This window comes from Macrobrachium rosenbergii, chromosome 2 (genome assembly GCF_040412425.1).
Source record: "Macrobrachium rosenbergii isolate ZJJX-2024 chromosome 2, ASM4041242v1, whole genome shotgun sequence".
NCBI lineage: Eukaryota > Metazoa > Arthropoda > Malacostraca > Decapoda > Palaemonidae > Macrobrachium > Macrobrachium rosenbergii.
The window spans coordinates 39,270,513-39,295,512 of NC_089742.1; the positions used below are offsets into that span (position 1 = coordinate 39,270,513).

Consider the following 25,000-nt stretch of genomic DNA (forward strand, 5'->3'; position numbering starts at 1 on the left):
ATATATATATATATATATATATATATATATATATATATATATATATATATATATATATATATATATATATATATATATATATATATATAATCTGCATTTGTGTATGTGTGTATTTCTCCCTGTAAGTAAACTCTTGGTGCAGTATGTTGGGTTTTTTGGCCTAATTTTGAATATGAAGGATCAACATCTCCAGGTTTTTATCATTTTCATCCCCAAAGCTGGCGGTAAAGTCGAAAAGCCCATCAGGGCTTCCCCCTTGCGTGTGGGATTTTAATTTCATGAATGTTTTGCTTATCGTAATTTTAATGCTGCGAGAAGTCGTTAACGAGGGTCTGTTCTCTCGTTTGTTCCTGCCTCGAGTTTTGCATTATTCATGAAGTCTTGTCATGTGGTCTTTTCATTACTTGTCTTCGTATATGCTTGATTCCTTTGCATTTGGCATTGGTTAGATTAATTTTCAATATTAATAAACAGAGAGTAATAACATTTGTATTACTATTTTTCTCGCAATTTTTTTGCTCGTGTTTTTTCCGTACCCATTTTTCAGCAAGACTTAACTGTGCCATATGATCTTTGCTATTGTAGTCCTGTAGCATAAAAACACCCTTTTTTTTCCCACTCACTGATGTGACAGGGAATCTTGTAACGCCTAGATAAGGAAAAGAGCTTGAAACCTACGACATCCTCATGTGTTTATAGACCTGCTTTGTTCGCTACAGTGCGACAGTAATTTTTTAGCAGAGGTCATATGGGACTCTTTGTCTAGAGACCGTTTCCATCTGTAGGGAACGCCACTGAACAGGATGATCGCCAGCCGTCAAGTTGTTTTTGCAAGTGCGCGCGGGACCTCTTCCAAGTGGCTTTCCCAGCTGCTGGTGGCAATTACCCTCAGATAAAAGACCGTAGATCAAGGAGATACAGAAATATCGCTTTTCCTCGCTCATTTCCAATGCCGTGACAAAGGACAATGCGTAACATTCTTTAGCAGATGTTTAGTCCTGGCTTTGGCGTAGGCTAATAAAAGACTTCACCGGGATTACTTAGAGAAGAATTTTATGAAATACAATACAGAAGGCTTAGTCACACCCCAATGGCTTTTTTTCAACTCCTTATAACTTATAGAAGTGCACTCTATCTTATTTCCTCCTTTATAATTAATTATCAGAATCATTTGTTGTGACGCATTTGCAGCTGCTGTCACAAGAAATAATGGCGGAGCACTATGCGTCAGTTGGCCTGTCTTTTCAGAATACATGCTGTACTTTGAAGATCAGCGGACCAAGGTTAGGCTTAGGCATTGTTAATCTTGCACAGAGCATTATCGTCCCTCGAGGAGTTGAAAGTTGTTTTTCTCTTACTAAGTAAGGTTCGCCGTTAAGATGGTGCTGATTGCTTAGTGTTGGGATTTCTCTCCGTAACTAGACCTATCATAGGTGCCTTCATTTTTCGTAAGCCTCTGGAGAAACGTATAGTTGTGTGGGAAATATACTTTATCTCCCCACGCTAGAATAAAAGTTTCATATATATATATATATATATATATATATATATATATATATATATATATATATATATATATATATATATATATATTATATATATATATATATATATATACATAGTATATAAATAATATATATATATATATATATATATATATATATATATATATATATATATATACATATATTATATAAGCATAAATATATATATTAAGTATGTGTGCAAAAGAAACCCTTGTCAATATGGTCATCTTAGCATTTTTTTCTTTTCTGTCAGGGGCTTTTAAAAATACGTTGCTGCCCTTAACGACATCTAATTAAATCATATTCTAGGGTCATTGTAATACAGCCAGAGGTGCTGAAGAACTCTGGCTTCACTAAAAATGCACTTTCGGATCTTATTGTTACTCATAGCCGTGTATCAGACCTGCGTTAGACCTCTGTAACTTCATTAACGATGTCGTTCTTTTGTAAGTTAGGCTCTGGTCCTGCAGTTAACCATCCTCTTTTATCTGTGCTTAGTATCGGCCTGTGTGTATGGCGTAGTTGTCAGGCCTCTCAGTTGCATCTACAAGTTAATGATAAAATTTGGAAAGAGTTTTGATGTTTCACTTAATATTATAAAACTCAAAACTCTTACACGGGCGGAATTATGTAGTTGCTGGACCAGCTGGGGTCGTATTACAACCAAGGAACGCAAAAGAGGAAATGATTTCAGAATACTAGAAGCTGAAGATATTGTGCAATTCACTCGTTTGAAACTGCAAAACATTGTAGTGACATGGAGGGGTCTGCTGCTAGCCCTGTACTCTATGAAGTGAGTGAGTTAGTGAATCATACAAGTTTATGAGACTGCTTTGCTTTTATTTGTTTTTCTCTAAGCAACGGAACCAAGCTTGGCCGTCCAAATCAAGTTCGGTCACAACAGGAATGTAGTTTATTGATGGACTTTCTCTCTCTAGTCATACGATGACATAAGCGCCTCCCAAAAAGAGGTAATCTGATTATTTAGGAAGAGCAGAGGAAGAAAGAAGACATTTCCTGGAAGTGGATGACACAAGGACAGATCAAACCGTCTAACCCTGGTGTTCACAACCTCCACAAAATATTCTGTCTCACACTCTCACTTTACTGGCTTTTTTGTGGCCCAGTGTTACGTATGTTTCTTGCTCATATATATAGCTTTTTTAATGTATCACATTCTAATCTAGAGCATATATATATATATATATATATATATATATCTAATATATATATATATATATATATATATATATATGTATGTATATATATACTTTAGACTGAGAATTCGGGCTTGTACATATAAAATTTACAGGTTGTTAATCAATGGTTAATATAATATGATACATACACACAAAACACAAACACACACATACATACACAACACACACACACATATATATATATATATATATATATATATATATATATATATATATATATATATATATATATATAAGGTTACCTGAGAAGATAAGATTTAACGCACTTCGGGAGTTGATGGCGCTCAGCAATTTTGAGCGTACGTTTTGCTTTAAGAAACCAAGCTCCGCGCAGCTATTTGTGGTTGCTGGGTAAACTCGTGTCGCATTTATTTATTGTTCAATGTATGTTTAAGCTATTTATTCAGTTTTCTGGTTTTTCAGTAAGTAAGCTTTTCGACTTATTCAACAAGGAGATATGCACTTTATGGATAATAACATATAGTTTGGTAACAAGTTAAATTGATTAGATTGGGTCTGGAAAAAACGATTAATATTATCGTCCAGTCTCGGTTTTGGTCCACTCATTGTCCATCTCACGGTCACACCAGTGACGTGATTAGTAAACTACCCACGAGCCACGTCGATGATGAAGTGGTCAGTTGCACTGCCAAACGTATGAGACATTTTTATCCGTTGTCAAGCGAATAATTATAAGTTTTCTAGGTTCCTAAAGAGTATACAATAATTGCCACCTCACGGAGCAGAAGTGATGAAAAAATTATATTCACTTATATGTGTATATATGAACTAATCAGTTATTAACTGCAAATTCTCAAACAGTACTAAGGCCGCTGTAAAATCCAAGATAGAGGTGGGGGTTTTCCCTTAGCAGTCTGGGATGGGAAGTTCGTTCGTACGTTGGCTGTACTTGGGATCTTTCTCCCACCAATGTGATGTGCAGCCTGTGCTCTGTACTGTAGTAACCAGTTAGTACCCAGTCAGTCGGGTGTGTGACCGCGGTGGAGGCAAGGTGTGTGACTTGTGACCTCTTGGTTGGCATTTAGAGTTGGTGCTTGTTGTCAAGAGGATTAATTTGAATTAAACGCGTGAGAATTTCAGTGAATAAATCTGAAAGAACTAGGTGGTTTGATACTCATAAATAATACCTGTATCCTCGATTAGTGAAAATGTAAATATAAGCAAACTTTACATACTTAAATACAGCGACAGTTATTGTACAAGTAATATTTTTTCTGCAAATATTACGTTGTAAGTTTCATGCATTAAAGTTATATGTACTGCGACCCCACGTAACAAGGTCATATAACGTGTCGGATTTTATACAAGGACCCAGTGAATAGTCAGGCACTGAGAAGGGATTCCAAAACTGGAAAATAAGGTAATAAAAAAAAAAGTGCCGGTAATACTTTAAGAGTTTTGGAGATGATCAAACAAAACCAAGGCCTACCAGAGACATTGCTTATTACGTTGAATTACGCCAGCATATGCAGTTAAATTAACTTATCTAACGAAACCTAACAATGCCCTATTGAATTAACCAGATATACTGTTTTCTTTCCAAACATATCCTCAAGTAACTTGAAATTAGCCATTTAGTCCAACTTCGCCAAACCTAATCATACCTAATTAACCTTAATTAACCAAATCTCCTTCATCATACCAGGCCAAACTTCAATATCACCTAATCCAGTGTTACCCGTCAAGGGCTTGGCTCCATAGCTGCTTTAAGAGAAGCCCCCCCGCCCAAGATATAAGCCTAGGGGACTCGGGGCAAACCCATATACGATTTTATATCATAACTATGTTTTAATATGTTAGTTTTTTAATGAATGCCTCTTTTAAGTTATCAAATTTTTTAGTTATTGTACTAAGTCACTGAATAGCCTAGGTGCCATGTATTGAAGAGCCACCTATTGCCAATATTTTTTGTTACATATTGGTCCAATTATTATATATTCATTATCAGTGCTGTGTGTGTGTATTTTTATTGGTATGTTGTGAAACTGTCAGATCTTTCTTCGAAATGAGCTTTAATCTTTTTTTTATTGTTTTGGATATACTGAAATAAAGCTGATTTTTTTTTTTTATAACAAAGTTTGAAGACAGCATTTTCAAACTCTCTCTCTCTCTCTCTCTCTCTCTCTCTCTCTCTCTCTCTCTCTCTCAGACTCACACTTGAAGACAGTATAGGGAGATTATTAGAATTTTCACCTTGGTAATTATATTTATATACATGAACAATTTCTTCTTAGGTCATAAAACAAAAATTTCTCTCTCTCTCTATCCCTCTCTCTCTCTCTCTCTCTCTCTCTCTCTCTCTCTCTCTCTCTCTCCTCTGTCATTGTGTTTTGCATTACAAGAGTCTTATCAGGGACGTCAATAAAGTTCGTTAGATTCCCTGTCCCCTTTCCCTCGGTTCCTGGCTGCAGGAGGCTGGTCCGTCCAGCTTCGTCCCTCATTGAGATCATATTACGCCCGTTTCCCCTCTTTGAGTGGTTTAATTTATTGGTATAACCAAAAGCAATGGATGGTAGTTTATTGGTATAACCTTAGATGTAGCCGGTAATTTGTTGATACAGCCTTGGGAATTCGAATTTAATTTGTTGGTCTAGCATACCAGCAAATTAAAGACGGATTCTCAGCGTTGTATCAACAAAATTACCACCTACATCTAAGGTTATTTATACTAATAAACAACATTCATTCTTATTTATTATTCAGGATGAAACCTTGAATCATAATTATTTATATGTAAAAACTTAAATTGTAAAGTATATATTTCAAATACCTTAAATAGATAATAATAACGTATTGAATATTAAATATTAGATGATAATCTTTTGTATAGCCTTATGTATTAGATGGTAATTTATATAAGTAATTTCTTAAATCCTGCTTATCATTTATTGGTATAATATTACTTATATTATGGCATTTTACTGGAATAATCGTAATATTGAACAGTATTGCGGAAAAGTAGTCTTAAATACTAAGTAGCAGTTTGGATGTATATCTGTAGATGATTGGCGGTAATTTATTATAATAATTTTGACTTCTGAGATTAAATATTTGTTAACAATGATACAAGTCGATGATTTCAAGGTATAAAACTTGTTCCTTATTTTGTAGGTGTAGTAAAACTTTTGATTAATGAAGTCATACCTTGTTTTAAAAAAAGATTTCTATAAATTATTGAATCGACGTTCAGATACGTTTAAAATCATTCAGCGGATGCAAAAAAAATAAAATAAAATAAATTCTGCTCATTGACCTACGTAAGAAGTTTGTCATGAGATTAACTGAATATTTGCAGTCTAAAATCTTAATGAGCAGAACCAGTAAGAGACTATAAATAGCTTTATGGGTGAACAGTTAATAAAGTGAACGAACTTGATTTAAATAATTAGTGAATGTTAGAATGCGATGAATTAAAGCCAACTTGCAAATGGATGATAGTCAAGTCTCTCTCTCTCTCTCTCTCTCTCTCTCTCTCTCTCTCTCTCTCTCTCTCTCTCTCTCTCTCTCTCTCTAGAAAAGTGAATTAAAATCTTCAGCAGATTGTGCTCTCTCTCTCTCTCTCTCTCTCTCTCTCTCTCTCTCTCTCTCTCTCTCTCTCTCTCTCTCTCACACACACTTTAATAAGATTAAAATTAAAGAAAGTCTTCAGGGGACATACATCTGAAGCACTTTTTCATTCTTGAGAATTATAGTTTCCAGGGATTACGAACAATGAGATTAAGAAGGCGCATGCGCAGACGTGCAGACAATTTTCCACGAGAAAGGCGGCCATATATTCCTTTTCATTGGGTCTCTTCAAAGAATGCTGCCAGAAATGTGAATATTTTTCACGAATGTGACTATTCAGTGGTCATTGTCTTGAATCTCTTTTGGTCACTCTCAATCAATGTTAGTTAGCTCGCTTCTAGTTTTTTTCGCTGATTGGCACTAACTAATACTTGTCATACACCAAATGTTACCCAGGTGCTTTGAATTTGCCTTGTAAAAGTCTACGGTTTTTCCAGTCCTTTTTCGACCGCTACTGCGTAGTCGGAAATATATATATAATAATATAATGATAATAGTATTGATAACTGACATTATTTAAGCTCAGGCCCATATAAAGATACGGAATGTAATACAATGAGGATGACAATGCTATAAAATAAAGGACTGCACAGGAGTGTCTGTTCATGCATAAATTGAGTAGAGAAAATGCAAATTGCATCTTTGAACATTATCAAAACTCATTAATACATCAGACTTTTTTTTGTTGCCAAGATGGTAGGTTTCAGATAAAATTATTGAGCAATTTATAATTGACATTCATTAGTTCTTTAAATTAGTTTGTCAGATATTTACATTCTGGTGTTTATTTTCAGGTGCGAGAGCACACGGGAATGATCAAGGGACTGACGGTTAGCTGTGATGTTAGTTGACCTCTCGTGACCTACCACCAATGGCCGCCTGGAAGTGCCTGCCCGCCCTCCTATTGTTGGTATGGGTGGCGGGCGGGATCAGCACCACCACCACAACCACGACTTGCGGTAATTGTAAGGAAAATGGGAATTACGTCATTTGTCGTCATTCTGCGGGAGGAGACGTATACGAGGTGGAGGTCCTCATGGAAACCGAGCTGCTCCTGCAGTGCAAGCCATCGACGACAACCAACTTGACCTCATGGAGACACGCTCCCCTCCGTCGAGCAGATCAAGGTTTACGGGTGCCCCTTGCCCAACGCGTCCTTTGGGGAGCTGTTCTTCCAGATGGGGGTGTACCCGGAAAACGTCACCACATTTGGCTTCTACGACCGCAACGAGCGAGATCGGCCGCTCGAGGGCTGGCATTTGGATGGACTTGAGGGCTTACTGACCCTCGAGTTTGTGAACAATGACTTCCTTGGATTGCCAGTGGATCTGTTCACTCCCACTCCGAGCCTGAGAAGAATTAAGGTGGTCTCAGACAGTTTCAGCTCATTGCCAGAGTCGATATTCTTTAATTTGCCAGACTTAGAAACCTTGAACTTTGAAAGAAACAGGCTGGAGACTTTACCGCCAGGGCTTTTTACTAATTTGACAGCTTTAACGAATGTTACTTTCTCTCATAACTATCTGTCTTCAGTTGACCCCGATTTTTTTAGTGATAAGGTTAATTTGGAAAGCTTAGATCTAAGTCACAATCAAATAGCTTCGTTGGAGAGAAACATTTTCGAAAATCTTGGTGCTCTCAGAAACTTATCAATGCAAGGAAACCTCTTGGAAAGTTTACCCAGTGGTGTTTTTTCTAAACTTTTGTCTCTGGAAGTTCTTGACCTTAGTTTCAATGTTCTTAGACAGTTGCCAGAGAAAGCCTTTGACAGGCTGATAGATGTGAAGAATATCGATCTTAGCAATAACAGCCTCGATGAATTACCCAGTGAAGCATTCAGTAAGTGTGAATCTTTGGCAAGGTTGTCATTAAGACATAATAACCTCAGAAAACTTCAAGCCGAAATGTTTCCTAGGCAGACGTCTTTAACCTTTCTGGATTTGGGTCATAATAATATCTCCTTTACGGTTAATTCAGCAAAAATTCTCCAGGAAGGGCCAGTCTCATACGAGGGTAATTTTCCTCTTAATTCTCAAATCAGACTACAAGAACTCCTTATGAATGACAACAAAATTGACTTCATACCATCGGCTATAAATAATATATTTGTGGATCTAAAGAAGGTTGATCTCTCTGGAAATGAAATTACCGATTTTTCCTACCACTCTCTGGTGTTCTATCAAGATTCTGTTATACTGAATCTAAAGAATAACAATATCAGCTATGTTGATTTCCACGAGATTTATGATCTCCTGAATGAAAAAGAAGTGAAATTGTACCTTGAAGGAAATAACTTGTTCTGCGATTGTAGAATGTACCTATTCACCAGGATTGTTCAAGGACAACCTATAAGGAAGATGAAAATCATGGACATTGAGGTGGAGGACATAGAAAAGGTTACCTGTCGCAATCATGACGGTATCCAACAACTCTTGTCACAGGTTGATTCGACACAGCTCTACTGTGTCATACCAGATGTGCAGTGCATCAGAAATTGCTCATGCTTGTGGCGTGCACACGACTCTATGGTCATTATTGACTGTTCCTTCTTAGGACTTCAGGAGCTCCCTGACCTGAGTATACTCTCAAAGCCCCTTACTAAAATATCAGTTACTCTGGATATGAAGAACAACAGTTTATACACTCTGAAAGGGCTGAAAGATCCCCAGTTTGCTAATTTAGTGAACCTAACAGTATCCAACAACAAAATATCATTCATCAATGAATCTGATATCCCAACCACTTTGAAGGTTCTAGATGTCAGAGGAAATGAGCTCACAAATATTCAAAAGTAGAAGTTCTTGAATGCCCAGATAGATCTCAAGTTTTTGGAAATGGGACTGTGACTGTGATTTTATCAACTTCCTGAATTTCTTGCACACACCTTCACGGAAAGTAAGTTGAGAGAGATTGTCATCACATTCTGAATTAAAATTTTCTCACAGTTTTAATGAATATTTGGCCAAAAAATAAGCCTTTATGTCTTTTTACAAGCTTAGAAAGGAGTGATAAACATTAAGCTTATTTTTGTTATGGTGTTTACATAATGTTCATACTCTTTCTGAAATGTTATGAAATGTTGATGATTTTGTTCTTAAGATTTCTCAGTTCCTAAGAAAACTAATGGCCTTTCTGCAACAGTATACAGACCCATTTCTAAATCCCTTTTATTTTACCACAGGTCACAGACTTTGATGAAATCACTTGTGCACGGGGCAATGTGTATCTACACGATTTAACAGAATATTCACTTTGCCCTTACTTCATGCAGCCAATGGTCATTGTCACTCTTGTTGCAATTGGTGCATTCCTATTATTCTTCGCAGTTTTTGGTGAGATGCTGTTAACCAAGTGTTATACGTGATTCAGTTATACATAATTTGGTGAAATTCTTGTTTGTGACATACATGGGGGACATTGTGACATGAGATATGTAAGGGAATTTTCTCACACATTTTATTTCCACAGGTACTGTTAGCTTCTACAAGTACAAACAAGGCATTAAGGTTTGGTTGTATGCACATCGGATGTGTCTGTGGGCCATCACAGAAGATGAAATGGATGCAGACAAGAAATTTGATGCTTTCATAAGTTATTCCCACAAGGTTTGTTATTCAAGCTTTAACATAAAATGTAGAATGTAAGATGGAGGAGGGTGTTAAAAGTAGAACTGTGATTACACAGGAGTAATGAGTAATCTTGAAACATTTCAAGTTTTTTTTTGTTGTGTAACGTTACATGGATGAGTTGTAAGAGATTGTAGTATTGCATTGCTGAGGTGTAAACAGTTGTAAGAAACACTGTAGTTACCAAAATTTATGTCCTGTATTTTGTTTGTTTTTCATTTTTCTGTAGGTCATTCACATGCCATAAAAACTAACTGAATGTTGCGATTTTTTGAAAAACCAGTTACCCCCTCATAATCTTAAATTTAAAATTACAGGATGAAGAATTTGTCAACACAGTTTTGGTCCCTGGGCTTGAAAATGGGGATCCAAAGTACCGAATATGCCTTCACTATAGAGACTGGGTACCTGGAGAGTACATTCAAAATCAGATTCTTCAGAGTGTGGAAGCCAGTCGACGAACAATTGTTGTGCTCTCTTCCAACTTCATTGAGAGTGTGTGGGGCCAGTTGGAATTCAAGGCAGCACATTCTCAGGCTTTGCAAGATGGAACTAGCAGAATCATAGTCATTGTGTATGGGGAAGTAAGTATTGACCTCAGTATGGGGAAGTAAATATTGTACCTCTGAAATGATCATATGCAAGACTTTGAATGTGTAGTTTGAATTTGCAAGAAATACCTTTTTAACGCTAAGGAATCTTGGCCAGGAGGTTTACTTACTTTTATCGTTCAGTCCTAGCATGTACAGTATTGTTTTTTATTGTAGCAAGTCTTGTACCTCAGTTTGGAGGATGTAAATATTGTACCTCTGCAATGGCCTTATGCATTTTTTTTTATTTGCCATAAATACCTTTTTAATGCCAAGAGATCATAGGTCAAGAAGTTTAAATTTTTTATTTTCATTCCCAGCATTTAATAATTTTTCTCTGGTAGATTCCCCCTGAAAGCGAGCTGGATGATAAACTGCAGTTGTACATCTCTACTAAAACTTACGTGAAATGGGGAGATGCCAAATTTTGGGAGAAGCTTCGTTATTTCATGCCTCATCCACCGAAAAAGCTGAACAATTAAGCGATGAAATAGTGACAGCCTGAATAAACTAGTGCAGATGGTATTCAGGCTTATAGGACTGCTTAACTTGAAAATACCATGCTGAGCAAAGTTCGAGTGCTTGTGTCATAAGATTGCACTATCCTCGGTTCATGAAAAGTCTTATAGCTCAAAACTTATGGGAGGTGGCATTGATGAAAACCATTTCAAAGATTCTCAGTAAAGTGTTCACGGTGAATATTGTGTCATGTACAGTTTACATGAAAAAAATCTAACTTGCGAGAAGTTTCAAATACACAGATATTTAGTGTTGTAATAGTGGGAAGTATGCTTTGGGCTATATGTAGTAGCTCTGAACATTCATGCTTCTTTATTCGATAGCAACTGGTGCTTTTTAATGGTGGAAAATCGTAGTGGATAAAGAACTGTTTAAAAGTACAGCATATCTTAATTAGTTTGTGAACACTGCCTCGTATCATTTGTTTAATTAAGCACATGTAAATAGGAATTTTTTATACTGTACATAATTATAATGTTAAAGCAGCTGTTCAGCTGGAGTAATGGATGTTTTAAGGTTGGTACATATGTTGGCAATTATTTTTTGTCTTAAGTCTCCCAGCAAGTTTATTAATACAGTAGTAGTACTGCAATTTGCTTGTTTTATGGGGTGTCTTGGTGCAGTATTTTATCAATTAGCATTTAGACATACTAGACAAATCTTGGCTGTGATTTGATTTTAAAATTTTTGTAGCAGTGGGAAAAAGTTAAGACTTTTGTGGAGAGGATTTTTCCACAAATGCTCTTTTGCATTATGGCAAGTACTTTTAATTTCATGAAAAGACCACAAGGAATGTAAAGATTTCTTCAAACTTAAGGGCAGGGTGTATTAGTGCAGTTTCTTCTTTTTAGAGAAGGAACCTTGCAAAACTCTGAAGCATCAGTGTTAAATTACCCTGTCGTCAACATGTACTGTACAGTGTAATACAAGATTTCCACTGCAGCTTTTAGTTACAGCACTATACAGTACTGTATAATATTTAAAAAAGAAAGATTGCCGTAAAATTGCAATGCCTCATGCAATGGGAAAGGTTTGTAACAATTGCCTACAATGTTTTTAAGAATAAAAATTCTACTTGTAGATACTTTGTATGTTGCCTTTTAAAATTTATGTGGATAGTACCAAACACTATTTTGCCAAGCAGTAATGAAGAATGTCAAACACTATATTCCTTACGGCTAGTTTTTGTTCCAAAAGTTGTACCTTAATTTTCCTGATTTAAACCATTGAATTTGGGTAAGAAATTCAGATTGATAAATTTTGGTATTTTCTCTTATCACAACCTCACCCCTCAGGATAGACGTTTTGTTGAGGGTACTACTCCAGTTTGAGAATCCTTTTATCTTTTCTAAACTAAAGCATATTGGCGAGAAAATGTTCCGTTTTCTAAATACTCTGTACCTTCAAAAAGTTCAGATCCTTGGTCTCACAATCCAAAACTTAAACACAATTGTGCTGGTTCCTGTTTTTACATCTTCATCCCACAGTGTGTGTGTCAGCCTCTAACCTTTCTTTAACATTAAAAATAAAATTTACAATGAAAATTTTATGAAAATTCATCAGTTTGTCACATGCTTCTATATGAATTGTACTGTAATTTACAGTTCTTGCATCAACACTAACAGGCAACTGTTCAAGGTAACTTCTTTTTGTGCAGATTCATGCAAGTATGTTTATGGTAATTTGTTCACCTGGATAAATTTGATGGTCAGCCCAACCCTGTAAAAGCTTTTAAAAAAAATCTTGGCTGCCTTACCTTTACAGATTAGTTGTCTGTCATATCCCATTAAATGTGACTAGCACACAGCAGCAGTGTGTAAGCTTTTGTGGTGGTAAAACTAGCAGAATGTTAAGTCCTGGTCAGCCTGACATTTCGAGAAACTCTTCTAATTTCTTATTCTGTAAAGTCAAAATTAGGACTTAGGACAGACTGCACAATTGATTTACAATCAGCAGCGAACATTTTAAGTTAAGCATTTTCTCATGATTTCATACATTTGCAATGCATTTTCTCATGATTTCATACATTTGCAATGCATTTTCTCATGATTTCATACATTTGCAATGCATTTTCTCATGATTTCATATTTGCAATGCATTTCAAAGTTCTAAACAGATTTAAGATATAAAAGCTAATTGTTACAAAAATACTTCCAATATATTTAAATTCACAAGTTTTCAACTTGAAAATTTTATTACCCCAGCAAGGAAGTTTCTTATTGGGAAAAAGTTTAGTTTTCAAGTCCAAAGAGGTGGTTATGGATACACAGTTAACTTACTATATTTTTATTATAAAAACAGTAAAAACTTTAAAAACACTTAAATTTCCTTATAACAAGTTTCGGTTCATTGGCAACTTTTAGTTGGAGTAAAGAATGACACTTCGTGCATTCTAATCTTCAGGCATACCACAGCTATTATTACAACAAGAATGACTATTAAACAAACCAGGCCAATAACTGTACCATAATATGTTGTAGGAGAATAACAATAGTGTTCCAATGCGCTTGAGACAACTGGAGAAGTCACTGGGATTCCTGGTATTCCTGGAAATTGATATTTATATTAAATTGTAAAGAAAGCATCCAGCAATATAAGTGCAATTAAATTCCAAAATGTGAAGTATGAGCACTTCTTAGTTTTGGCCATGGCTGAACAAATTCACTGTCATAGAATTCATTTACTTACTTCGTTCACCACCTTCGTTTGCTTCATCTCTAAGTAGAACCTGCAAGCTTCTAATCATTTCGACCCTGTCGATCTCATGAGCATCAGGAGATGCATTTGCTTTTGCTTCTCTTCGTCTTCTGTTCCTCTCTTCAGCTAATCTTGGATGGAATCCCTCACTGCAAGTTTAAAACCACTCATTATATAGTTGAATTCTACCTTAATCTAGAAAAGCTGTCAGTATTTCAAGTTTTAAATTAAATTCAAACTTGCCTGCAAGGATCTTGGGCTGGACATTCTTTATAACACACTTGTACATCACACTGCAGTACAACTCTCAATGAAGTTGGGAATCTGAAAGCCTATAAGTATGTTAATATGAAGCATGAAGTTCATTTTAAGCAGTGGATAACAATAATCAAGCTCCAAACCAAATCATAAATGGTCAGGAACAAATTTGTGGTCAGCCACTAGTCCAACTAGCACATGGCCTAAACAAGCCATGGGAACAGTAGTACTTTGTAAGCAAGAACCCTTCTACAAGAAAACCTTCCAACTAAGTTGTTCTTAGGCCATACAGACGACCTAGTAGGGGAATTATCGCTGCATCCTCTGGGATATACCAGCTCTGCTGCCAGGTCATAGACTGGTGAAGAAATGTAACATTGCAGGAGGATGATATAGAATTCTCCAATATCATCCAATCCAGAGACTGCAGAGAATCCACCTTCATAACACCCCATGTAAGAGGTTACAGGACAGCAAAAAGGGCTACAGCTGGGTGCCAATGAGTAACCTTTGTTACTATCGGAACACTAAACCCGGGATCACAGTTACTGCCAAAAGAGTGAATACCTTAAGATAACTTTCTTGTGGAGGGCAGCCTTTCAGGCCTTCATCCATCTAAACTTATTCAGAAGGTTAAGTGTCAAAGAAGAAGAAATGAAGACTAAGCAAAGCAGCACCTCTGCAACCTTCCCCAACTATGGGACCCTTTGCCACCTCTCACATTACCGAGGACAAGGTCCAGGCAGACATCTCTTATATGATAGGAGCTGCAGCTGCAGCTGCCAGAGCAGCAGAATTTACATAAACTCAACTTAAAGGTCAAGGTAGAGGGGATGGTTACCTAGCCCCAAAGGGATGGGATCCACAGTGTATACATGCAGGGAACCTTTGGCAGACATGGGGAATGGGGGCAGACCCAATATTCTAGAATTCCTAGAATGCCAACATAAGACCTCTAGGGATAATTAAGTAGTAACAGGAGTTTGGTAAGAAAGACTGAAAATGTATTGCTGAAAGCACAGCACAGCCAGCCAGGGAAGAGTTGATACTAATTATTTATTGTCCTTTAGTAGAATTTGTTTTATAACTTGAAGGCATCATTCCAGTCACAAAGATCAAACCACAAACAAGCCAAATCATAAAACACTCGAATCAGTTTTAACAGCAGCAGCCATAATAAAAGTACTAGTATTCCTGATTTTGTTTAACCACTGGCACTGTAACCCAATGTAGTTCAATCTGTACACAAGAGAATTATTAACTCCATGACGGGAAAACATACGTAAAACTATAATAAATCTTCAAATTATGGTAAAGTACAGTACAGTACTGTACACTGTCTTATCCGTTTTTAGTTAATGTAATAGAGCATTCTGCTTTTTAGATACAGTGCACTAAGCCAATTCAAATCTTCAATGCTTACCTTAAAGTAGACATAGTTCAGCGTGACCAAGTCTCCATTAGGCATAGTATTCCTCTCTTTCTTGAAGTGAGAAAAGAGGGAAAGTTTGACAGAGCATCCATTCTCAATAACAGTTGTTTGTCCTGAGAAGTCCCTCTTTGATTCTGATAACTGTTTGGCACCCTCACTTGTATCCCACTGAACCTGAGCTTGTTCTTGTCCTCCTGTTAAGAGGATTCAATTATAGTAAAATAAGATTTCCATTTTAAGTCTGGCTGTCATCAAGAGGGTCAACTGTAATTGCTTCGACAAGGCTTGAAGAATTAGTCTCACAAGGCTTGAAGAATTAGTCTACATAAGAAAAATTAAGTTACAGCAAAAGTTTATCAGGTAGATTATCACATACCAAAAGAAAATAAAATTAAATTCTACCATTGGCCAAAAGGGTACTACAAAGAACTAGTCCAGTCACAAAGCGCACTACAGCTGCACACAACGAAGGTGTGTAAGAACCAATGAATTTCACAGTACAATTTAAATTAGCTATGGCACATTCACAGAGTTCCAGATTTAATATTCAAGTGGGTTTATTGCATTAAAATTCAAGCCCTAAAAACCTCTAGCCATCCCCTGAGCAAGAAAATCTATTTATACTATACTCTTGAGAACCAATTCAAAACTGCTGACTACCATTAACATACCAAAACTACTTTCCACTGGACATTCCATATATTTTTATAGATAAATATCTCAATTCAACACGTAAGTAAAAAAAAAAAATAGGAACAATTAAAGCAATCTTTCAGTGGTTACAGTTTACTCACCATCCAAGGCATGACAGGAGAATATGTTAGAATCAAACCAATACACGTTGTCAGTCAGAGTGAACACCAGAGTGAGGACATCACCGATATAAACTGGATCTGTTCCCAGAGGGGGTGCAGAGGGTCCCTCCCCCTTCTGAATCTCCATCCACATTTTTGGGCCTTAAGAGTAACAATTTCATGTCACTAATATATTCAGCTACATTATGTCGCCACCAAAGTTTAGACAGTGAAAAATAAAATTTACACACTGGCTGGTCAATATCATAAAAATTAAATATACAGTGTGCACTGCCAAGCCTTGTCCCTGGATGAATAGTACTAACAAAGCACAGCATAAATAATTCCAAACATACAAAATTAAGAAAAGTTACTAGCTTTCTCCAATTTACATACACCACATTCAGTTTAAGTTACATGATGGCGTTTGATATTTGGCATTTATCTATCGAAAAATGATCAAGTCTCCCTCTAAGTGAGGAACCCCACCAGGATGCTGTGCTCTCTCAATAGTAGCTGCTAGCTCCTTCGTGCCAAATTTCCACTCAATGGTTTTGTTGAAGTCATCAGGTCTGTCGCACCTGACTATCACTGACGAGTCGTCTTCGCTGACTAGGGTCCTATCCCACTGGATCATCAGACGATGCTATGTCAAGAATAAAAATCTACATTAAGTCATGTTCAATTAGGTTATCTAGCCATGTTCTCCCTTAAGTTTCATGAGAAAATTTGTGAAGTATTACCTCTATGACTGGGTCCAGGAAAGACTTTCCTTTATATACAATCCTATTCTCCTGATCCCCACAGCTGCCGTGTTTCAGCTTCAGGTTTGCTTCGAGGTTGTTCTGCCCAGTGAACAGCAAACATTTAGTGAACTGGTTGTGAGGATAAATGTACCCATTGAATGGCTCAGAGAACCTGTAAAATAAAATTTGAAACACACACTACTAAAATATTTAGGTCTCCACAACATGAAAATTTTCTTTACAACAAATTTCAAATTAAAACATTACCTAAACGTAACGCTCATGTGGGTTTTGAGACACTGAACTTTGGTATCCTCAACTCTCCTTCGACCGTCAAGAGACAACTGATTAAAATCAGTGCTTGCAGTCCCCGCTGTCTGTTGTGGTCGAACAACTACATTTGGGATAGCTGTGGTTGTCAAAAGGATTACATCTTAATACGATCATGTAAAATTTTAAAGTTCTTTTACCAATATACCAAGATATTCCGCTCAACTTTATATAGTTTTAAAGTTCCTCTACCAATATACCAAGATATTCCGCTCAACTTTATGTAGAATACAAAATATTCCTATACATTTATTATCAAAGCATACCATTTGGAAATGGAAGCTGGTTGGAACCCCCATACGGCTGTGATCCGGCCGCCGGAGAAGCCTGTTGAGGTGGTGGTGGCGGCGGCAGCAGCTGTTGTTGTGGTCTAATTATTTGTTGTGGCTGCAGTTGCTGCTGCAGTCTTAGTTGTTGCTGCTGCTGTTGCCTTAGTAGCAACTGTTGTTGCTGTTGCTGTTGTTGCTGTTGCTGCTGCAGCTGCTGCCAACTTTCCTCATCCGGTCGATGCAGCCTTTGCTGCTTTTGTCTATCTTCTTCCTCTGCTGGCAGCTGTTGTTGCTGTGAAACTGCTGGAGACTGTTGCTGCAAAGGCGCTGCCACTGGGGCATTCTGTTGGGGCGGTTCCCCAGGCGACACAAAGAATGGGGGCTGCTGGTTATGGGTATGGACATTCGGGGGTGGGGGCACTGCTAGGACACACCTCTGCAAAGAGAACATTAAATACATAAATTTTACTATTGAAATTTAAGGAAATTTTAACACTGAATGACACTCCGCCCATAAGTTTCTTTCTGGGCAGTAATCTAATACTAGTGACTCATTTACTGTTCTCACTGTGGGCCCTGAAATAAATTAAGATTCCTTTATAATACAGTACCTAAAAAATAGAGATTTTTACACAATTTAATAGTCAACGTTTAACCTTAATGCACAATTGTGTAAAATGAAAACTTCCTCAGCTTCGTTACACAAAAATTAAATGCATGTAAATATTTAAGGTATGAATGAATGGCATTGTTACGTTATGCCACATTCCTTCAGAGATACGAAACCCTGCAATGGGTTAAGTAGACCTATTTACCTTTGCTTTATGCCTAAATCACATTCCTAACCATGCAATATCATAAAATTCAAGTTCACGTGATGTAGGCTACACAGTTTCAAAAACCAGTAAAACTAATATACAAAGACCAAGGAAAATTATTTCAAGTCGGGACTATAGCCCCCAGTGGATTAAGTTTAATTTTGGAACTTCTGTTTAGCAACAACAGCTACATAAAACCAGTATTATAAAACTAAAACCACCATAAGTTTAATTCAAGGACAAACTCCTCCACCGCAATGATAATGACTACACTACTCAAATTACAGATGCCTAATCTATATTTAAGGGCATGGCCTCTGCCCAGTGCCATAAGGTAAGTATTACCAAGTAACTATTTGAGACTTTTGTTGGTTATTTCCCCAATTAAACTGTTAGGCAAGCTACATCTAAAGTTTGCCCAAACCTTTCCCTATACTTTTCATTTTGTTTCTCCGCCGGTTCATAACTTTTCCTTTAACAGGACCGCATTTAATTTGGAATAATACATATTTTCCCCCTAATAATCTCCATTTTCCCTGTCACCTACGTGTGAGACTTCCTACATTCCACATTGGCCGGTTGCGGCGTGTTTCAGACTGGTCCCCCAGGCAGCCCAGGCTGTTTTTCCCGCGGGGAATTTTGGAGGGATATTTTCCCCCTCTGAGCCATTTCTATAAACAAGCAAAATACTGTAAATAACGACGTGTGGCGGCCCAAAAGGGTAGTTTAGTCGTGATAATTGTATCGTGTGGTAGGCTGTCGTTGCTACGTCGCCGCCATAGCCATCTCTCTTATAACAGTAGTGGGTTAGGTATCTTGGTCCGGAGGGGAAATATCCTGGGACGGCTTCCCGCAGGAAATATATCCTGGGCCGTATTTCCCTGGGGGAATTTCGGACAGAGAATGAACTGTATACCGGAACAGGTAGTGTTCAGATTATTACAGTTCCTAGCCTCCTCGTCTCGAGGGAAAACTACTAGATTAAATTTCGCCCAAAATGAACAAATGGACATCTTCCAAGATGAGGAAATTGCTTTTCTCAGTTCCCTGCAGACAGTTATCAAAACCCAGGTACTTTATCAATATCTTTTTCTTTACACAATTGTAGCCTACATAAAATCGCACTTAGAATTCTACGTCAGTTTCCCTTTTCAGAGAGCGGAGTGCTGCCTAACCTGCCAACATTACTAGGAAGTAAAATCGCATGATAACTAACGCGATTCAAGTACCATTGACATGGCTTCTTTAAATATAGACGATCTGCGTGGCCTTTAGCTCCACTTACGACTATCATTGATTTTGTCCCGCTTCATCTGTCTTTATTTGGCCCTTCTGCAAGTCTTCCGCATGTCAAATTTAACAGGTTTCTTGAAAAATTTAATTTTATGTTGTAACTTCTAGAATATAAGCAAACAATGTCTTCTTATAGGTTTTCTTAAATGTGAGGGTAACTTTACTTAATCTGGAGGCCATATATTTTATTTTCCTTTTATGTTACTTAATGTGCCTCCAAATTACCACGTATTTCTTTAGGTGGACACATCTCAATATTCGTTAACGCATTGTCAAAATGTTTTATTCAACATTTCGATATTCATTAATGCGATCTGTTAATATTTTCAATGATTGATTTGACAGGTTACCTTGTTAGTTCAGTTCCGTTACTGTAGGTTTGACACTATGGCGTTGTGATTCCTCCCTCTATTATTCAGGCTGCCGTACTAAAACTTCTAGCTATGCTCAAATCTGAGGCGACACGATTCTTTTTGTATCCTCCAAAATCTCACTCAATGTAACGTTGCCCAGTGGTGTTAAACATTTCCAATGTCTACATATAAAGTTGCGAATTCACAGCTAGCACTATTTTCATCATGGTTATATAAGTATGATCCCTTTTATGCGTTGGCATAATTCGTAACCTGTGTGATTCGATTTGATTTTTCTTTTTTAGTTCAAAACACAGTATAAGATTAGCGGCTCCGTCAATGACAGCGCGTTTAACATGCCTGTCGGGTTGGTCAACGTAACTACCTCTGCAGCATTATAGCAGTAGACCCAATATGAATTAAAAGTTTTCTTTGAATGCTGAAGTTCAAGGCTGTGTTCAAGTTGCCTGTATGTTGCAAAATGATTTATAGGCCTAAAAAAATAATCTAAGCCTTCTGAGATGCCATCTCCGTTACCAAAGAATTTATTTATAGAGATTACCAGGCCAGCCCTAGGAGAGTTATATATTAACTCAGTGGTCTGGTTAAACTAACGTTAAAAAAAATAGAGAGATTACCTGTTCTTTGAAGAACAAATTATTTTAATTATATGGAGAAATGGCTATTAATCGAAATATCTGTTAGTATTATTATCAAGGCCTATGGAACACGTAACTGGCTTAAAACATGATTTCAAGAGTCGTCCTGCTCGCTTTTGGTGTATAAGTTATTCATTCATAAGGTAACGAAGTGCAGGAATGTGCAGATAACTTATGATTTCTCGCCAGAAATTGTTAATAGAAAGATGTGAATGCTAAGCGTAAAGAAAAGAAATCTAACTCACATAGGCCTAGGAACAAAATCTTGGCTTACAAAATCGCATGGGCAAATATTTGCTAGTAAGCCGTAATTTTTTAATTCCCCCAACAAATATGAATGGTTTTAAAATTTCATGAAAAGCGGTTCCAAATATTCCCTTTGTATTTACTCAAATAACAAATATAAATGGTTTTAAGACAATTTCATTGTTACACCAGGCGGTTCGTGTTGCGCCGCCACTCTTGATATTGGTGGTTGCATTCTACTTCTGTATTTACCCAAATACATATTTTCAGCGTTAAGGCGTAAAACAATCAAATTGGACTATATCAATTTTTGTGGTTGCATTGGAAGCAATATTAATGTTATGACAAATTTTTTTAGTTTTTTTTATTTACCATTTGAACCGAGGTTTGAAGATTACTTTTTTTGTCAAAAGCATCGGCAATAAGTAAACGAAAGTTTGTTTCGTAGCTTTCTCCGAAATTTGGCTAATGGCATTTTCTTAAGTTTTGAAATATATGGCATTTCACTCTTATGAAACATACAGCCTTACTGTATGCAATAATGGTTTTTTTCGCACTGAAATATTAAATATGGAGCATGTTAGTGCCAGTTCGTGAATTTCGAACGAAATCCTATGCAATCATGCTGTATCAAGAGCAGCGCTACAGTCTGGTACCGATATTACTAATTTAGGATTAATAGAGTACACATGCCCCACACCACTACTGTTCGGTCTATTTTTTTAATGCCTGCGATACATCTGCTGCTTGCATATTTTGAGTAAATTTTAAATTAAAAGTTTAATCTTATACCTGACTCTGGATATTGCAACATTAAATATGCTTTTATTACCAGCGCACAATGATAATGATAATGATAAATTACTATTTAGAATATGAATTCATATACAATAAATTACAAATAAAAGTAGTGGTGCCAGGAGTCTACAATTTTGATTATTAAAAAAAATACAGAAAAAATACAATTATCAACCAAAGTGTGTATCTTACCAATGAACATAAACTTTAAAAAGGGTCACACAACTAGACCTAAAAAGCAAGCGTACATAAGCTCAATAACATTCTCCATCTACGTATACAACGCACAAATCATTCCAAATATAGAGCATAAAAGAAGCAGTTTTATCTGTCAGAGTATTCTGTGCCATTCATCATGTAATGTAAATAATAAAGACGCATCACTGTCTTTTAGCAATCGTATCAAAACAACTGATTTCTCCAATCTGTTTTAAACTAAATACTGCGTGGCGCCGGATAACATGAAGGCAGGGCAAACCCAGTGTCACAAAAACATGTGAAGCACTATTACTTCGGGCGACCCCAGGAGCCCCCTTATTATATCATTATAACACACTTGGTCTTCCTAAAGTTTGTATGTAGTGATACCATTGTGAAGAACAACAGATAGTCGTGCAAAAAGTTTTGAATAATTGAACTTAGTTTCATCACGGAAATTAATTTTTCTTATAAGCATATTCCCTCTCACAGAGCTTCCGACGCTGCTGTTCAATATCTATTCTTGTATAGTTACTAGTAATTATGTGGCCCAGATACGAGAATGAATTTACAAATTGTAAGAAGTCATTTTGCAATGAAATCCATGGGCATTCCTGACTTTTGTTGTTACATGGAGGAATCAACATACACACAGTTTGTTGGTGTTGTATAATATATATGTTCTATAGCAAGGTCATCTACAAATCCTAAAGAAGTCTTCCAGTGCCCTAGCAGTGGGGCAAGAATAACTAGATCATCTGCATAGCTAAAATTATTTAAAGCAACAAATATTCAGGTCTTCTACATAAATGTTAAAAAGGTAGGGTGACAGAATGCCTCCCTTTCTCAAACCATTACTGCTACCGAAGGGGCCAGAAAATCGATCATCCCATTGAACAACGAAATTTTGAAAGTTAAACCAATAGGCGAGTAACTTGAATGTTCCGGTACTTTTCGGCACAATATATCAAACAGCTTCCAGTAGTTCACCCGATCAAATGCTGCTTTAGCATCTAAAAACCATAATACAGGCGTATTTTGTACGTTGTAATAATTGATAACATTTTTTAAGGCAAACATTTGTGCCTAGATTTGGTTTAAACCCAAACTGATACTCGTATATAAAAATTTCCTTATATTTGCTAATACAAATTCTAGCATTTTAGAAATGTGTGTAGCAATTGCAATTGGCCTATAGTTGTTTTTAACATTCTTAGTGGTGATTACGTTCAAGTGCCAAGAATAATAAAAGTTTTAAGTTTCACTGGCTGCCTATCAACGCTAGAATAAATTTTAAAGTGTGTTATGACCTAACCTATCAAGACACGTCTCTGTGCGTAATGAAACCAACGTGTGGCTTCAACACAAAACCAGCTGGTGGTTTTACAATAACCAGTTGCACTTGGTTTTAAAGCCTTCAAATTTGCACCCCCAAAAAGTGCAATAGCTCTCCCGCTGGCTAATAGGACTGAAAAAAATGTAACCTATCATGAGAGTCAGCTACGCCGAGTGATTTGATAAGCGTGGATTTGACTATTACACAATGAGCCGCATAATCTTTGAACGTTTGCGCATGTCAAAGGAAACTGCGAGTCCCACAGACTGCGTACAGCAAGTTAATACAAACACATGCCAGTCGCGCAATAAATAGTTTTTAGTAGTTGACATTGTTTAAGCAAGATTACCAGTATTCCACACCAATTAACGCCTTACCTTTTTTCAGCTACCTCCAAAAGGTTAACCGCGCTGGCCTACGGCCAGCTTAACCTGAATTAGCAACATTCGCCAAAGAAAGGTTTTAGCCATCCTGAAAGTAGGCCTACCAATCAAGTATTCAAAACCTGTTCATCGTAAACTGTTCAGATGCAAAACTATGCCATATTTTTACTCACATATATCGAACAAAACATTAAATCTTAAGTGCGCTCACATATTGCTCTATCCTACCATTAATATTCACCAAAAAAAGGAACACCAACCGAGAATACTCACGCACAAAATCACGGCAGCGTATAAGACCCTCATTCTTAAACGCAGAACCACGAAATGAACTAAAAGAAATTACACACAAAAGTAAAATTTAGCACACGGTTTCTAGGCGGCCTAGTAGAGACTGAATTCCTCTTCCTTGTCACTTTCGTCTTCAGAACGGCTAGACATTCAAGTTTGGTTCAAACAACTTCGTTAATGGTCTTGTTAGCCACAATTTTGTCACTTGGGCAATTTACTTTTTTATCGAATTGATTGTTTTCCGTCGTGCTTTGTCCTGTTAAGACTCAAAATTATATATATGTGTGAGTGCGTGTGTGTGTGTGTGTGTGTGTGCGTGCGTGAATCCTAAAGACCATTATGTAGTTAATCCCTAGGTCAAGAATCTGATCTCCAAACAAAGAAATTAATGCGCAATAGAAAATGCGTTGCATTTGTTTAGGCGACCACTAATGAGAGTAAAATTCTTTTTCGACGTCCACCTAATTAGAAATGAAATCCCTTGAAGCGCTAATGGTTTCTCGTCCATGTACTAATTAAAGCGGAAAGGAAAATCTGCTCTAAAATAGCTGAGGAAAAACCACAAATGCGATGACCCGAGAGAGAGAGAGCAGAGGCTACTGGAAGAATGGGCTGATCTTAGAGAGAAAGAGGGAGAGAGCACTGACCTAGTGGGAGAACGTGCTGATCTTAGAGAGAGAGAGAGAGAGAGAGAGAGAAGGTTAGATAAAGCACTGATTAAGTGGGAGAATGCGCTGATCTAGTTATATGAGAGAGAGAGAGAGAGAACACAGTATTGCTGAAAGAATGTCAAATCCAGTCCGACAAAAATTTTTTGGATATTTCAGAATAACTCTCTCTCTGCTGGAGTCTTGGGCATCACTGTGACCCAGTGATACTTGCATTAAAATTCCAAGCTCTGTTACACGTTCTAATAACACTTGCTGTTTTTACAAGCCATCTTTTTATATGTATTTATCTATATAATATAAAAATGGATGTGTGTATGTTCCACATACTGTACACTTTGAAATGCAGTGAGCAATTTCAA

The 25,000-nt window shown here is 36.9% G+C and overlaps 2 protein-coding genes across 2 annotated transcripts in view; one reads left to right on the forward strand and one right to left on the reverse strand.

Moving 5' to 3' along the window:
• The window catches only part of LOC136845302 (protein toll-like), a 67,841-nt gene extending 55,692 nt beyond the window's left edge, over window positions 1-12,149 (forward strand). Inside the window, 7 exon segments of the mRNA XM_067115501.1 lie at window positions 7,129-7,423; window positions 7,425-9,164; window positions 9,166-9,229; window positions 9,516-9,666; window positions 9,803-9,939; window positions 10,278-10,544; window positions 10,895-12,149. Coding sequence (XP_066971602.1) covers window positions 7,206-7,423; window positions 7,425-9,164; window positions 9,166-9,229; window positions 9,516-9,666; window positions 9,803-9,939; window positions 10,278-10,544; window positions 10,895-11,032 — 2,715 coding nt within the window. The 5' untranslated portion in view covers window positions 7,129-7,205 and the 3' untranslated portion in view covers window positions 11,033-12,149.
• Window positions 12,150-13,339: 1,190 nt separating this feature from the next.
• Window positions 13,340-24,409, reverse strand: LOC136845305 (uncharacterized). The gene is made up of 10 exons (XM_067115516.1): window positions 23,953-24,409; window positions 17,593-18,031; window positions 17,264-17,405; window positions 16,994-17,168; window positions 16,740-16,896; window positions 16,251-16,412; window positions 15,448-15,650; window positions 14,010-14,098; window positions 13,758-13,915; window positions 13,340-13,615 (listed from the first exon to the last, which is right to left on the reverse strand). Exons 1-10 carry the CDS (start codon window positions 23,983-23,985, stop codon window positions 13,416-13,418), a joined length of 1,758 nt encoding a protein of 585 aa, XP_066971617.1. The 5' UTR covers window positions 23,986-24,409; the 3' UTR covers window positions 13,340-13,415.
• Window positions 24,410-25,000: the final 591 nt, after the last annotated feature.